The 16,104-nt window shown below is 38.7% G+C and overlaps 1 protein-coding gene across 1 annotated transcript in view; it reads left to right on the forward strand.

Moving 5' to 3' along the window:
• Positions 1-14,301, forward strand: part of ASPG (asparaginase) — a gene marked incomplete at its 5' end in the record, with an annotated part of 44,964 nt that extends 30,663 nt beyond the window's left edge. Inside the window, 6 exons of the mRNA XM_084288004.1 lie at positions 780-875; positions 1,732-1,895; positions 8,161-8,247; positions 11,865-11,964; positions 12,287-12,346; positions 13,988-14,301. Coding sequence (XP_084144130.1) covers positions 780-875; positions 1,732-1,895; positions 8,161-8,247; positions 11,865-11,964; positions 12,287-12,340 — 501 coding nt within the window. The 3' untranslated portion in view covers positions 12,341-12,346; positions 13,988-14,301. The remainder of the gene's footprint in view (positions 1-779; positions 876-1,731; positions 1,896-8,160; positions 8,248-11,864; positions 11,965-12,286; positions 12,347-13,987) is intronic.
• Positions 14,302-16,104: the final 1,803 nt, after the last annotated feature.

A 16,104-nucleotide genomic window follows, 5' to 3' on the forward strand; every position in this document is an offset into this window, starting at 1 on the left:
ATTCAGGGTATCAGTGATATGAAAAAGTGCTGTGTGTTTTTGTGGTCAAATGTATTGACAGTTTGTAGCAAGCCAAATAATAAGGGGTGAAACAGCTTAATTGTATGTGCAGACATAGAAGGATGATACTAGGGAAGCATTACACGAAGATAATTTGTGCTTTTTAATATTAGTCTCTCCCAGATGGAAAATCAGAAGCTATAGTACTGGTTTTAAGATAAAAGCATTTGCCTTTCTCTTGCCTCAGTGTCAGGGAAGATGGGATTTTTAGTAGCTGTATGAATACTGAATTCATGGTTCTTTAGTATAAGAACTGTGAGGTTATTTAGTGGGTCTGTGGGGCTTGGCAGTAGAGGTTTGGAAGTACAGGTTAAACAAATATTTGGGGATTCGCATGAATAAAGTTGTTGCAGTCTTGAGGATAATGGACGATAGAATCTTCTCCAACTCCTACCAGCCTTGTTTCTCGTCCTGTAGTGATGTATAACTCTGGCGCTGCAGAGATGGTAATTAGTATGTGCACTTAACTGGTATTAATACCAGGTAATTGTAGTGTTGCTAGGGAGGAAGATAAATCTTTGTGGATGGGAGACCTACAAAATGTAAAATAAGCATGAGACTTCTTTCCTTCCAAGAATTAATGCTACCAGTTTTAAATATCCAAATGAGTAATTTGGAAACTTCACCTGGAAGTGCAAAGGCAGTGTTGTTATAACTTGGACATCAATTATATTAGAGGCAAGGCTGATTTTAAATGTTTACTTTTATTTGTTTCTCAGGAGTTAGAAGCTGTAAGAGATGCATTAATTCCACTTCTGGCTTGTGCTGCAGCGAAACTGGGTGACATAGATGCAATAAGAGCCATAGCAGAAATGGTAATGTAAAATTAACTGTTTGTACAAAACTTTAATTTTTAAATATAGCTGTAAGTGATACGAGGAAGCTGGGAAGCAACTATGTAAGTCAAGGTACTTTGACTAATAGAATTGGTTTCTAGGCATCTCAGTCTCTGCCTTTCAAAACTGGTATGTTCTTTCCCCTATCTGGTTCTCAGCTGTTTACATTTTCTTTTGAACTGTGAAAATACGGGTGGATTAATATGCAAGTTCTTATCTGCTAACTTTGGAACACTTTAAAATGGTTTATGCTGCTTTCTTTCATTTAACTTTCTTTATGCATATTCATAGTATCCAACTTTTGAATGTAAATTTGTCATGATTAAAAAAAAAAAAAAGAATTTGAAAATTATGTTTAAGTGAAACATAGTGCAGTGCTAAATCAGGATTTTGGCTCTCCTGATAGCTCTAGCTTGGCTTATACCTGAAAAAAGAAATAGTTATTTCCCTGTATCATCTTCTACACCTCTTTGTTTTGTCTTTTCCTAGCTTTAACTCTACTTTTGAGGCTTTGATAATAGGTCTAGAAAAAGGATAGACGTATCTTGAAAATATCAATAAACTAAGACAAGTAAAATTAGCAGATTCTAGGCACAAAGCTGCTGTATGGTGTACTGCAGTAAAGAGCCTATCTGAAGGGGCTGTAATGGGATAATATTTGGGGGGGGGAGAACGTATGGAAGGCAAAATAAATATCTGTATTGGTGGTAAAATCAACACTGGAAGCTTGACAAGCTTAATATTTTGGTGGGACAACAACTTGTGGTTTGTTGTACCAATGATCAAATGTGCAGCCAGTATCTTTTTAGCATGTGAAAGATCTGTCCTTTTTTAGGGTGGAAACTTGAGCTGTGAAGACTACGATGGTCGAACTCCACTTCATATTGCAGCCTCTGAAGGCCATTTGTCATTAGTTGAGTATTTGTTGACATCTGGTGCAACTGTTTATGCTAGAGACAGATATGGATCTACCCCACTGATGAATGCAATCAAGTTCAGGTAAGAAAATAATTTATTTACCACTTCATGTAAAGTTTACAAACCTTATATCAGTTTTGATTTAAAGTCCACCCCTGTTTTTTGGTATTGTTTTATCTCGGCAGTCATATGTAAATGACAGAAGTTAAAGTAACACAAAACAGCTCTGTTTCAAAGGATGTGACTAGCCTAAATTAAAAGTGTTTTTGAAATAACATGAAATGAAAGCAAAAAACTTTGTACGCATGCAAAAATTTAGCATAAGGTAACTTATTGCTGCCTTCCCGCCAAGTCTTTGTCCATAATTCCAGGACTCCACTCTTTGTTATGAGGCTTCCTTATAAAACAGAGCCAAACTGAATACTCATTTTGACTGTTAGAAATGCAAGTGTAGGATCCAGGGCTGTCTGTTTTCTTTCTGCCCTCCCCTTTCCCATCAAGGGGAAACCAGACTGTTTCAATTGGCAGAAAATATACTGGTAGGTTGATATGTCTTAATCTTTCCCTTCCACCTATGCTTGCCTGACTCTCTTGTTGGGTGACTACTTTTTTGATTTTTCTCTTCCGCCCACTCATAATTATATGGGATGGCTGTGTGGCTCTGCCTGTTTTGTGGATTTCCTCTTCCTGTTGTTCTGAATGTCAACAACTCTTGAATGGTAGTCGTGGACATGCAATTTATTGGTCTTTTCCATGTTGTGTAGTCTTAAGGAATGGTCATGGCACAGAATATAAAAGTTATCAGTTAACAAAAGTTTAATTTTAAAACAGTTTATGTAGCCTGGGGATTCGTAGAGCCATTGGTCTTCCAACATGTTAGAAGCTGCATGCTCTAGTCTCTCCTTGTTTCTTTGATCCACTTTCAGCTCCTTATCTCACGTTCAGTCTGTGTGATGGCAGGAGAGAAGGTTTTTTCCATAAAGGATATTTCTTCAGCTATTTCCCCAGATATTTCTTCAGCTTTCTAATGCTGACAAGTTCACCTGGTCTTTCAGGCTGGAGTTTGATACCTGGGAGGTCTGACAAGCCTGTTTTTGCATTGGCTGCAAAAATATATATATTTTTTTCCTGTCTCAAACACCAAATGTAGAAAATTCAACAGGTCCTATTAGCTTGAGATTTGAAGTTCTGTCTGGCCAAACTGTGCTATCGCCATACCTCCTGCATGGTCCTATGGCTGTGCAGTTGTTGCTTTATCTTAAGAGCATATAAGCCCTTCAGTGGCAAACCCTGAAAGTCTTAAAGCAAAAACAAGCCCAACAGCAAATCAAACAAATAACCTCATAGCTGAATAGAGGTGGCTCTAGTCCAATGTGAGAAAATGCTAAAGCATTAGATACCATTAGATGTTCCTGCAAATCAAGCACCTACTCTTTTTTTTACCGCACCCAACTACTGCCTGAGGAATTTCACATGAGCTTGTTGTTTGGATTCCTCAGCATTGCCACTCCTATATTAGACTCCTACTATGACTCTTAAGCTCTTTAAAACTGCACGCACATTTTGATATGGGGAATTGTAAAAGGAAACTGCACCATAACCATTTTCAGTTTCTCTTTTTGTTTCTACTGTCGGAATGAGAGGAAGGGTTGACTTAGAACTCATCTCATAAATTTGAATTTATGATCTGCTGTGTACTCACACTACATTTTCACCCTGATAAGCACACAAAGGAGGTTGGTAAAGATTAGACAGCTTTATATGTGTGTAATTAGATACCCACTAAAAGATTTAAGGTACAGAAATATTTAAATTTTGTTTATTAAACAGTTGCGTGCTGAAAGTGAAGAGATTATCCTGATGCAATGTACTGTATGGCAGAGGAGGAAGGGAGGGAAACTGACTTTAACGAGAAGTCAATGTTTTAAATTGTTTCATATTGTGACTTTCTCAATTTTACTGAATATTGCATCAGGTTAATCCCATTTTCTGAGAATTAATATTTGTTTAATTGGAATATAATTGCAGTACAGAATCTACTCATCTTAAACATAGTTTCTTTCAATTTTCCATGTGACATTGCTCAGTGGTTTGCCTCTTAACCTAGCATGCAAATTTGTATAACGATGACTGATTTCTGTTTTCCGTTTAATAATTTGTAAAGACGATCAGGAGTTACGTCTTCTTAAAAGCTTCTTAACATAGCACTGTCACTTACAGACTAGCAACTTGATCTATACCAAAGGCAATCTCTTAATATTTTTGACTCTAAGTGACTCTTTATTTCTTTAGATTGTAAAATGTGGAGTCCCTTTCTAAATAAGAAATAAAGTACATTTCCGCTTTTTCCTTTGTAACTATGCAATTTGCGTGTAGTCTCATTCACTTTATGCATGAAGTTAAACAGACCACTGTTAATTTAGGCCAGTTGCTTGACATATCAAAATTAGTAGCATTCCTTTAACTTCTTAGAGTACCCTCAAGGGATAATTCATTTTCAAAACAATAGAATAATATTTTTTTAATAACAGAAACTCTTCTAAGCAGGTAAATGTCTTGAATAAAAATTGTGTATATTTTGTGTAGTAAAAGCACTTCCATTTACTTACAGTACAGTGGTAAAAGGTTGAAAAAGGGGAGTTGCTGGTGTACTGCTGTGAGAACATCAGATTAGAGGTAGTAAAATTACCTCCCACATAAATAAGAATTTAAATACTTGATATTTTGCAAGGTTACATTTACATTACTTCAGGAAATATAAGACAGAGTGAAAATCTAAACATTAACAATTCCAGAAGTACGCTGAAGTTTGTCCTTACATTATTTGAGCGTACAGTTCCTACTGATACCGTGCAGAAAAGTGAACAAGTGAAACTAAGCTCATCCTGCCATAACCCTTGCAGTTGCTAGGGAAGCAAGCATTAAGAAGAATGAAGCCCGTCAAGTTTGGATATACATTACACCTGCATTTCTTTAAAGAGAGTTGGTGGAAGGTGTACACCCTAAGGCCCCAATCCTACAGACTCTTACATGTGTGCTCATTTCACATGTGTGATTCATCCCTTTTGAAGTTGATTCACTTTTCTAAGTGTCTGCCAAGTCAAGGCTTCAGATGATATGTACTGTACAGCACCACGGTCACTGTAAATCCAGAGCGCTCGTGAGATGGCAGAAGTTCTGGTGTCTTTGTCTGGAACTCAAGTTTGAGCCATAGGAATGGATATTTGAAGACCGCACTAAAATGTTTATTTTGTTCTTGAGCCATTAAAATATTAGTTTACATTTTTCTTTTATTTAATCTCCAATGTTATCAGTAGTACAGTCACAGGAGGGGAAGACACTAGAAACACTTTTTTCTCTTTTTCTGTCCTTCATAGAGCAAATCAAGTCAGTAGTAAGGCTAACTTTTAAGTAACATATGCAAAATAGCATTGTTTCTATAGGCTATGTCCAACCAAGAGCCATGGTTATGTAACAGAAGGAGCTAAGAAAAGGGAAGAGTTGGGAATAGTTTGCAGGTGACATGTGTCCTTGTGGCTTTGCTTATCAGATGAGGCTAGACTGGACAAGCAGCTGTGCACCCCAGGTTAACGTGGTGACATGGGCCTCTCCTCAGACCGTGAGCTCTGATTATTCAACAGTTGCTCTGCTGTTGGGTCTGTGTCGTCATGGTAGAAAGGGAATTGCATTTGAACTGTTCCCAAGAAGTTTATGTCTCATGACGTCAGCTGAACTACAGATCAGCTAAACTGGTCCATCTGAGGCTTTGGTAAAGCCATAGTGGAGCAGCACCTGAAGAAACAACATCTGAAGACAAATCTCTCATGTGCATAAGACGTATGAGAAAATTCACTGCCAGCCTCTCAAAATATGAATAATGCTCTTGTGGGTAGGAGTAAGACAGAAGTGGTACTCTGGACAGGGCTTAATTTTTTTGTGAACGATTCTGTTTGGATACCATTTCGATACCATTTGGATGAAAGTAGAAATGAGCTGTTGTGCAGCTTACCTCCTGCATAGTTTTCACACTGAGTGATGGGAATGTGAGAGGTGGTCGGCTTGCTTTCTTGGACAGATCTGCTCTTCCTAGTCACAGTACTAAATTTAACATTTTTAAGTTCCCATTACTATTTGTCTCTATTAATTCTTTCCCTTAAACAAGATGTCTTTTACCCTCCCCTTAACCAGCAGTGATATACAACACTTCCTCTTCTTCCCACCATACCAAGAAGCACGATTTTAAATGATTCCCAGTCCTCGAGACATTATACTTCTATTTATAAATGTTGTGTTGTAAGCATTTATTATAAACAGGTATTTTCAGTCCTTAAAGATTTATTTTACTTTAAACCACTTCTTTTCTAATTTAAATTTGCAAAAATGCCTCCAGATCTGCTTGTATCATAAACTTACAGGGTGCCATTCAGAGCAGTAGTGGCTGTGGAGCACAGGGGGACATGAAGTGCACTCTGGATGTTCTCTTCCTGCCAGTGAGGAGTAAATGGTTAGAATAATGGAAAAGTAATTCCTGACTCTTTGCTGGAACTGAGGGAAGATACCTCTAAACATTACCTATCTTGCTATAGGACAGGACAAAAAGATAAAAGGGAGCATAGCTTTTATTTTAAGAAGCACTACTTTCATGCTGAGATATAAGGTGGGAAATGAGGAATAATCTGTGGCGGTTGTTGGAGAGTAAGCAGATGCTATCCATGCTCAGTTCTGAACTTTAATCTACTTTAGTCAGATTAATTTTCAGCTAATTATTGTTCTAAAAAATTCACGTATGTAGAATTCATTCTCCACTGCAGACTGAAAAATAGAATGCAGTGCCATTATTTGCTTTCTCAAGGAGATACTTGTGGATGACTAGACACATTGCAAGGGACCCTCCTGAGAAAATATTTTAGATAACTGAACAAACTTGCAGCATGTGCTGTTCCAGCAATGCTTTGGCATGAAACAAAGATACATTTATTTATTTATTGCTGTCAATTGAAATGAAGTATGTTTAAAAAAATATGTCTGGTAGAGTAGATAACCTATGTTTGGAAAAGCAAAATGATTATTACAGCATCTGTACAGTTTGGGGTTTTAATTTGTAAAGTAAGATCTTACATTAGACATACAAGCTTACATAGGCTTAATCTGGATAACTTTAAAGTAACTTCTAGTTCAAGATGCAGTTTCCTAAAGAGAAGCAATGGGATTAGATAAGTAGTTTAGTTCAGTTCTAAAATGAAAAGAAAATGCAAGTGATGAAGCTGAACATGTAGGTGAGATTATTTTTTTTATTTTTTATTTTTTGAATTAATACAGATGAGTCTTTAGGTGGTTCCTTGTGAAGCTCCAATTATTCATTTTAATCCTAATTTAATCCTAAAGCCTAATTCTTCATTTTGAAGTGTTACGGTATGGTAACTTAATTGAAAGAGGAAATGTGAAACTACTCCTGATCTACTGATGTCATCATGCTCTTTCTGGGGAAAAAAAAATACACTTTTGAATCTGTGAACTAGATACTTGTTTAGCAGAGGAGCAGACTGACAAGTCCTTTTAGAACCTAGTTCTAAACCTTTCACTAGATCCCTTGTGAAAAATGTATTTTGAAAATAATTTTGTCTGTCATGTTATTTTCTATCCAAAGCATGTAAGAAATAGAAGTTGGCTAGTCGTGCATAGTTATCTGTTTGTCCATTTATCTCAAAGGAAAGGAAAGAAGGCAGGCATCCTAAAGACTACAGGTCAAAACATCTAACAAAGTTAGTGGGAGAAAGGGGCTAGGGAAAAACATGCTTCTGCAGGAGGTTTGTAAGATGCTTTCCACAATTCTGAAGCCATAAAAACACGATTAGCTTACACAGTAACCTAAAGATACATTGCTTTCTTGCAAGACTTAGAGGTCATTTAAAACAGTAATATAGCTGGGTATTGTATTTTGTAAAATACAGGAATGGTGTTACTGAATGAATAATTTCACTGTTTTTTGGGGTTTCAATCACCAGTATTTCAAATGTTAGATTAAGCTGGTGCTAAATTAATAATAATAATAATAATAATTTTGAAGAGAAGGGGGTACATCCCTTTCCATTTTAGAGCTGAACTTAGCACTTCTGTGAACTCAGTATGTGAGTGGTTTTTGCAAGTGACAGCAAATCTGCTTACTACATCTATCACCTTGGAGAAGACTCATTGTTTCTGTGGTGGTGGCAAATACCACATGAGAACTTTCACTGGCTGTTTGTGTACATGACTAACATTGGATTTAAGGGAGAAAAAAAAAAAAAAGCAAACAAAAACATCCATGTCAAGATAGTTCTCTTTGTTTTCTATTTCTTTCATAAAGGCACACACAAGTGATCAATTTATTACGAGAAACGGGAGCGCACCTTTCAAAACATGACTTGGAGAACACCGGAGCAATACTCTGCAGGTAAATGTGATACATGGTAAGGTGGGGCCCTAAAATTGAGTTGAAGGGTAATGATTTTCCAGAAGAGACTCTCAGAATGGAAAACAGTGTGGAAATAACTTCCAAGGAATAGCTGGGTCCCTGGCAAATGACATTTGAGTCTTTCTGTGCTAGACTAACAATGAGGAAATGAGTGAAATGATAAAATTAAGTATCAACTCTGTACCACAGCACCAATAACTCAAGAGGGCTCCAAAATAAGTTAATATTGTGGGAATATGTGAACTAGAAGAAAACACGCTCTGTTTTTTCCAATCACTTTCACTGAGGAAGGGTAAAGAGGAAATAGAACAAGGTCTGTTTTGATTTGAGAATAAAGCTGCACATAGTGCATAATTTTTATTTTATGAAAATCCTCTTTTCACTTATATGGGAACATTTTCTACTCTAGCGCCTTTCTCAAAAATATGTAAATCAAATACACAAATAGGCTTAACCCCAAAACTGTTGAAAAAGTGCTCACCATCTCTATAGTTAATTGTAAGAGGATATTATCCTTTATTAAGGTGTTTTTCCATACAGCCATACAGCTACATTTAACAGATAAGATGTTTTAATGATAAGGAAAATAGGTGCCTGATTTTGTGTTTTTCTTAATGGTCCTGAATGATGGGATACTCTGAAAATTGTGAGAAATTTGTAGTAATATCCTAAAATTACTGGTTGTTTTTGCTTCATTTCTTCTTTTCCTCTCAAATACAAACAACAACAAAAAATCCCTGAATCCCAGCCTCTATTTCAGGAGTTGTCAGGAAACCATGACAACATTACAGGGGCCAGCCAGTGCTGCAGATTGTTCTCAAAACTGTAAGGTCTCGGTAAAGCTGATGTGCATTCTGTATAGGAACTGGACTCTGTCCCTTCAGTAATTCTGAAACAGAGCGATACTAGCTGGAGTGTTTCAGATGCCATAATATGCTCAGAGGAGACTGGATAATACCATTCAGCTAAAATATGTGCTTCCCAGGGCACTGCAGGTAATAGGACAAAACTAAACCTTTAGTTTGCATTGTTTCCATCTGTCAAGAAGATGAGAGGAGTGGCTTCAAGAATTACATTCCTCTGCAAATAAATTGGCCCCTCACTTAGCCATCGTGCCCTGTGCAGAACCTGTTTGGCTGGCTGACAGTGGGGTGTCCGACAAGAGAGCACAGGGGCTTTAAACAAAAAGTGCTTCTGATGCAGTTTGTTACAGCATTTGAGGGACTGTCGTACACTCTGTGTCTGTATGGCACGATTTCGTGTTGTTCAAAGCTATTGTTCTGATAATAAACATTTGAGGTTTTGGAATATTTTAAACTTGTATTAATGATAATAATTTTAATGCAAAAACAGCGTTCATCTTCCAAACAGAAGGGTGGAGTACATGCATGTACAGAAGCTTTAATGAAGACTTGGCATGGCGCTGTGTATTTGGGGTGAGAGGGGAACAGTCTCCCACATAGGTGCACAGCAGGAACCAGGGCCGTGGCCCTTTCCTGGTCACCTTAGGAGCTTGAGAAGCAGCTGCTTCGAATATATGTATGTTTGGCTATACAAAGTACACTTACAGAGTGTGAAGGAAATACAGCTTCATTTGGCTTCGCTATGGAGATCAGGAGTTGGAGAAAATGTTTCATGGTGTTATTGAGTATAATCAACTTAGTGAATAGCAGGTATCTTCTATTTATGGTTGTATCTAAATTTTCTAGCAGGCTGCATCATTGTTTGTTCTCTGGGCCACAGTCCCCAGAGAATACTTTTTTAACTTCATCAGTGAATTCTTGCTGCAAATTTGAGGATAATTCTGCATATTTGGGTTGCTCTAATATCACGGAAATAGACCACTTCATGTTTTTGACCACTAGTCAAAATTACTACTAGGCATTTAATTTTCAATGCAATAGTCCTTCTTTGTTGCTTACAGTGATGCTAGCTGAATTGCCCTGGGTATGTAGGTTGGTAGTATTTCTAAACATTCCTGTCTTTGTCCAGAATGGTTTCTACTTTGCACGTGGCTGAAGGGTGAGATTCTGTTTGGCAAATGCAGTGTTTTCCTGTCCAGTGCTTGAGATACTTATAACTCACTTGCTCAGCATTTTGTTTGTTCCATAATTCTGGGACATTTCACTTTCAACATCAAGAGACTTTTCTCCGAGTTCAGAAGTGGCTGCTAAGCAATTTCTTCCCCACTTTACTAATGCTTATACTTCTTTACTAACACTTACTTTTTCCTGCAGTTTCCTTGAGGGCTTCCCACTGAGCTTCCTCTTAGACTGCCCTTGCTTCCTCTGTTTTCTCTTGGCTTCTGAGGGGCCTTTTTTGTAATAGCATTTTTCATTAATGATTTATTGACCCTTTTCTTCACGATAGCAGACTGATCCACAGTTTGACCTCACTAAAAGCCCACTGCCACATCCCTGTCCCCTGCAGCCCCAGCTGTGGGTCTGTGGTCCTGCCTTAGGACTGGTAGGGTTGCATGGAAGAATACGAAGACCATTTGCTTTCCCTTTTCCTGCCCAACCTCTGGGACTGCTGTGAGCAAAAGCTGCTCTCTGACTTTCTCCTCAGGCTGCTGCAATTAGAGGCTTCCACTCCCCTGAAAAAATTTTTTCAGGTGCTTAAGAGATTTAATCAACAGCAGAAGTGATTTCAGCCTAGCAGAGAACTGAGTGTTGCAGACTTGCTTTCAGGCTTCCTTCTATAGGTGTACCTGACGGACTGCCCCTTGCATCTTCCTTCCTCCCCTGATCTCCATCAGGTCTGCCTTGCTCGTCTGTCATACACAGAGCCTGCCACCGTCCTCCAGCCTTGCTGCCAGAAACACGCCGTTCCTCCACGGCGAGCAGTGTTTAAGGCAGCTAATGGTGAACTTCGTAAGTCTGGGGGCGCTTTCCTTTTCATAATGAGATGCAGGCTCACTTGATGATTATCAGGGTAGTTCTGCTCAAACAATCGACTCGTACAGAGCAAGGAGTTGTGCGCAGTTCTGAAGCCTGACGTGCTCATACGTTGAGAAAACTCAATGTAGCCCTTGCAGCCGTGCTGTCAGCTCAGCTAGACTCCAGCTCTACAGGTTTGGTACGGACAGGCATGCTTTTGTGTATGTGCAGGCTGTCATAACTTCTGATATCAAATATAGCTGTGTGTGCTTGTGAAGGGGTCTTAGAGGTTTTAAATAAGGCACACCGATTGCTAGCACATCAGCCTGTGCTCTCACTTCTTCAGCTGCATCAGGATGTAGCCACTGCCCTCCCCCCAACTCATTTCATGAGATAAATACTGTGTTGTGAAATATGAAACTGCATGACTTTTTTTCCCCTTTGGTCATAGTCACACCCACTATGTGAAACTGGCCTGTTGTAAGTACTTATAGCACAGCCCTATTAATTTAAGGAACTGATTCATCAAGCTGTGTTGCTTGCTCAGCTATTCAAAGCTGTTGTAATAGTGTTCCTTTACTCACCTCTCTATCCTGGCAGCCATGTTGAGACTGTTCCTGTTCAGCATTTGCTCGCTGAGCTTCCTGACAGTACACAGGTGTACCATGAAATGGAATGAGAGACTTAAAACCGCTTTAATTGCTCTTTTTTTTCCAGTCTTGCAGCTAAAGGTGAAGTGGATGGGTTGAATGCCTGGTACCTAGCTGGTGCAGACCTGACGCAAACTGGCTATGATGGCAAAAATCCCCAACAAGTAGTAAGTGTACATATGGCTGTACTCCATATGGTGCTCCAACTTTGTGGGTAGTAATGCACGCTGTCAGATAATATTAGTTTGGGAAAAGTAAATGCTGCTTTGGAGACTGTAAACCAGATTCGAGCATGTTGCGAACTCAAGTCTGGTGCTGTTCTGAAGTAATAAATCATTGGAGCCAGAACTTTCTCATCTATGTCAGAGGAATTAAAATTTAAATTGGATTTTAATTATATTGTGGTAACACATTCTTACTTCCCACAAGTAAGTATTTGCATGTCCTGGTGCACAGGATGGCGGGATTTATTCATGTTTCTATTCACAGGCAGAGGCTATGGGGTGTAAGGAGGTTCTTGAGTTCTTCAGACAGCTTCCGTAAAAGAAGGTAAGATCGAGGTTTCAGATGCCAGATTTCTGAAATGTAAGGGTCAGCACATACATGTGTGAAGGGGGCTACACATATGAAGAGGGACTTTGTATTTAAGCCCTTGCTCACTGTATGGCATCTAGGTTCAGCTGATGTCCCTGCCTTAGTTTGTCGAATGGGACTAATGTTTATTCCTCTTTTGGCCTGAAACTAGAAGTGATTTTAATGGTGCATTCTGTTCTGAACTTGGTTGGGTATCCAAACACTAATCAATCCATTGAGGGCAGTGATGTCTTGTTTTGTTGGCCTTTTGCAATAAATTGTTCCTCTGTCTTGCCTGGGTTAGAGAGGAAGTGCCTTTTCTTGGGCACTTTACCAGGCCTGTCTTTTAGGGTGCCAGGCCTGTTTTTTAGGGTGCCATGCCCACAGCAGCGCTGTGGTGTGACCACAGCCTCCCACTCAGGAGGCACTGCTTGGCACCTACAGCATTTGCAAGAGTGCTCTCCCTCTAGCTTTTTCACTGAGCACCTTGTACCAGCCCACCTTCTGCCTGGTGTAATGTAGACAACCACCACCAGAAACAGGGCACAGGTTCTAAGTAGGCACAAGTAGCTGGGCTGCACGCACAGGGTGCAGAGGGCTCCCTTTCCACGCAGAGCTCTGCCCAGGGCACGCTCCCTCCCTGAGCACAGGACTGGGCAGTGCCGTGGCCTCGCTCTTACTCAGACCTTACATCCAGTTGCCTGCTTGTCTCCGACTCCCGGTGAGAGTCTCCTTTGTGCTGCTAATGCCCAAGGTGTATTTCCCTGGCAGTGTGCGTATGACAGGGGTGTGAGTCTCGTGTTCAAAGCATCAGAGCTGACAAGTCTCTCCACAGTAAACTTGTCTGGGCGTTTGACCTTCTCCAGCGCTGTGCTGTAACTGGAGACATGTAAATCACTTGCCTTTCATTTCTCAGCGCTCCTTTCTGATGCTATACATTGTTGATTTAGATATCTCTCCTCCAATGTATTGGCAAGTCTAATACCAGTGTAAATATTGGGAGGAGATGATGTCCTTTATTTAACAAAATTAACACAAAATTGAGTTAAAGGTTTGGCTGCAGGTATGGCTGCATTGCCTCTTCCCTGTCCCATTTGATCAAATAAGTGAATTCATGTATATAGATGCGAAGTTGCATGGGAAACAATTATGTTTTTTTCCATCACTGTAGGGTGGTCTAAAGGAGAATATAGGATAGAATCAGGCATTTTCCCTTTCCTGTAAAGGTTTGAGGTGTGCTTGTTTCTAAGCTGATATGGCAGGATTAGATATAATCACACTCTCAAGCTCTTAAATGGAAGCTTTCCAGCGTCCAGGATGAGGACACTAAAAATACTTTCACAATATGGGTTATGTTGCAAAGAGATTTCAGTTTTCAGTGAAATATGTCTGCAAAAGTCACTTTTCTTGTGCAGATGGGGAGTGAATGTGTTAAATCTTCAACTCCTACTTGGATCATCTCAGTTCCTTTGGACTGAGCCACCAGTAGTGTAGGCAGTCTGAAGGAAGTCTTCAGTACTGCATGAGAACTTGTTTGACAGGCTACAAGGTAACCTCGTCCCAGGGAGGTTTTGGATACTGCCTAGTATTAAACATCCATTTTCTCTTTATCCATAGGCTGCAGAAGATGGTCACTCCTCTTCAGAAATACCAGCTTTGAACCAGAAATGGTGTTAAGCAGTTACAGGGAGAAAAAAAAAAAAGGAAAGAAACAATGCTAGTGGCACACAGAGCTTACAGGGCTTAGAAATATTATTTTTTTAGGAACATGTTAAGTTTTGATTTTATAAAAATGATTTTCTGCTTTATCTTTTTATTTTTTTAAGAAAAAATATAAACAATTGAGGATGGAATGTATTGTCTTTACTGCGCAAGTTCTGTTTTTAAACCTCTTGAATCTTCTTCACGTCTTTGAATCATTGTTAAATCACTGTGGACAGTTAAATCTTACATTAAATCACTGTGGACAGTATTGCAGGCATAGCAAAAGGATATGATGTGGTGAATTCATACCAATAGAAAACAGTGCATTGTAGGTTTCTGTGTTTCAACTAATAAAAATCTCTGAGGAACAATGTTGGTTTCACTTTGTCTGATTTTTGCAATGGCTTGTATCACTTCAGTTGCAATTACAGCAATTTTGAGTGTCAGTGCAAACAATTGAATCAGTCATGGGCATCTGCCTGCAGTTGTGTACTAATCTTCACCAATGTGTCACTATAAAACCCCACTTAAAATGAGTAGGAGGCAGATGCCATAAAGCATATTTGTGGGACTGTCTAAGTGAATTGATTGTTTTGTTTCTAATAGCATCTTTCCCACATCCTGACCGGAATATAATCAAGATTGCTACATGCTGGACACTTAATTCTTTGGACTGTAAATGTGATCTTGGTGTTAACAGACCCAAAGTTTAAAGTCACAGCACTTTCAGACTAAAGAAACAAAAACCAAAAAGCAGTATGTGTCTTTCCTGCTATGTCTGCCCTAGAATATGTAAACACTGAGAATACTCCAGGCAAATGCATATATTGGAGATGGCAACTTTTAATTTCACCTACAGCTTCTGCAGTAATCTATGTGGATTTTATATCTACTTCATCTGAAGGGAATCTTTGAAGTGCAGATAGTTTTTTCTTTTTCCTCTTTATGCTGCTTAGCCTTCCCACAGCTATTCTTATCATGGAGAAAAGCTGCATGGACTACTTGCTGAGCTGGCTAGCATTAAAAGATTCCCAAGGTATGCTGCATATCAGATTCCCCTAAAACAGGGCAACTGTGCGTGAAGTCTGAGAAAACGTGTGTGCCTTGGCTTAAAAAAAAAAAAAAAGAAGTGGTATTTTAATGTGAAAAGTAGTGCACCTCTTCACTATGGTCACAAATATTACAACTATGTTGTCTCCTTATTAAAAAATTGATGTTACATAGCAATAAACATGCACTAGATTGAATAAAACTAATACTGAATTAAGTAAATGAGATCTAAGATAAACTTCAAAAATCAGATTTCAAATTCAACATCTTATTTGTACTTTATTTGTAAACACATGAATGGAGTGCATGTAACAAAATCATGTTTGTAGAAATTTTTACAATCGGGAGAAAAAGCATGCACAGACTCTTCTTCCTACGGTATTTAGACTTAGTACCTTAAGTCTTGCCTAGTCAATAGCCTAAAGGTGATGCAGTGAAGTGGGAAATCCCTTGATAAATTTCTCTGTAAGAGACTAATTTGGGATTGGGTTTTCAGATGCAATAATTTGTCTGTATCAGCATTCACATATCAGCATTCACTCTTTATTTGCGTACCAGAACTGCAATATATACAGAAGCATTGATATTTTCCTTATACCTTTCAATAAGGACTGGTTTGATCTACAGAAAACTTTGTAAACAATAACGTTCCTACATTTCTAACATCCAACTGAAGTAGAAAACTTTTTTTTTTGTTTGTTTGTTAACAAAGGATGGTATTCTGATATGAGTTACTGAAATAATAGGTCTCGGCAGTAAAACTAAAAGAAAAGAAAGAAAGCAGACAACTGCTTTCTTCATGCATATGAGCCAGGTAAAGATATGAAGGACAACATTTAGAAGTGTGATCCAATAAGATTTAGAAGCTTGTAAAGCTAAAATTAAAGGGCTTGGGTCATGTTTACAGTGAGAATAAAGCTGTATTAGATTCTGGCTGACAAATCTTTGCAAAAATATATGTCCCATTAATATATTGTCTT

This window comes from Netta rufina, assembly GCF_964035555.1.
Source record: "Netta rufina genome assembly, chromosome: 5".
In the NCBI taxonomy this organism is placed as follows: Eukaryota; Metazoa; Chordata; class Aves; order Anseriformes; family Anatidae; genus Netta; species Netta rufina.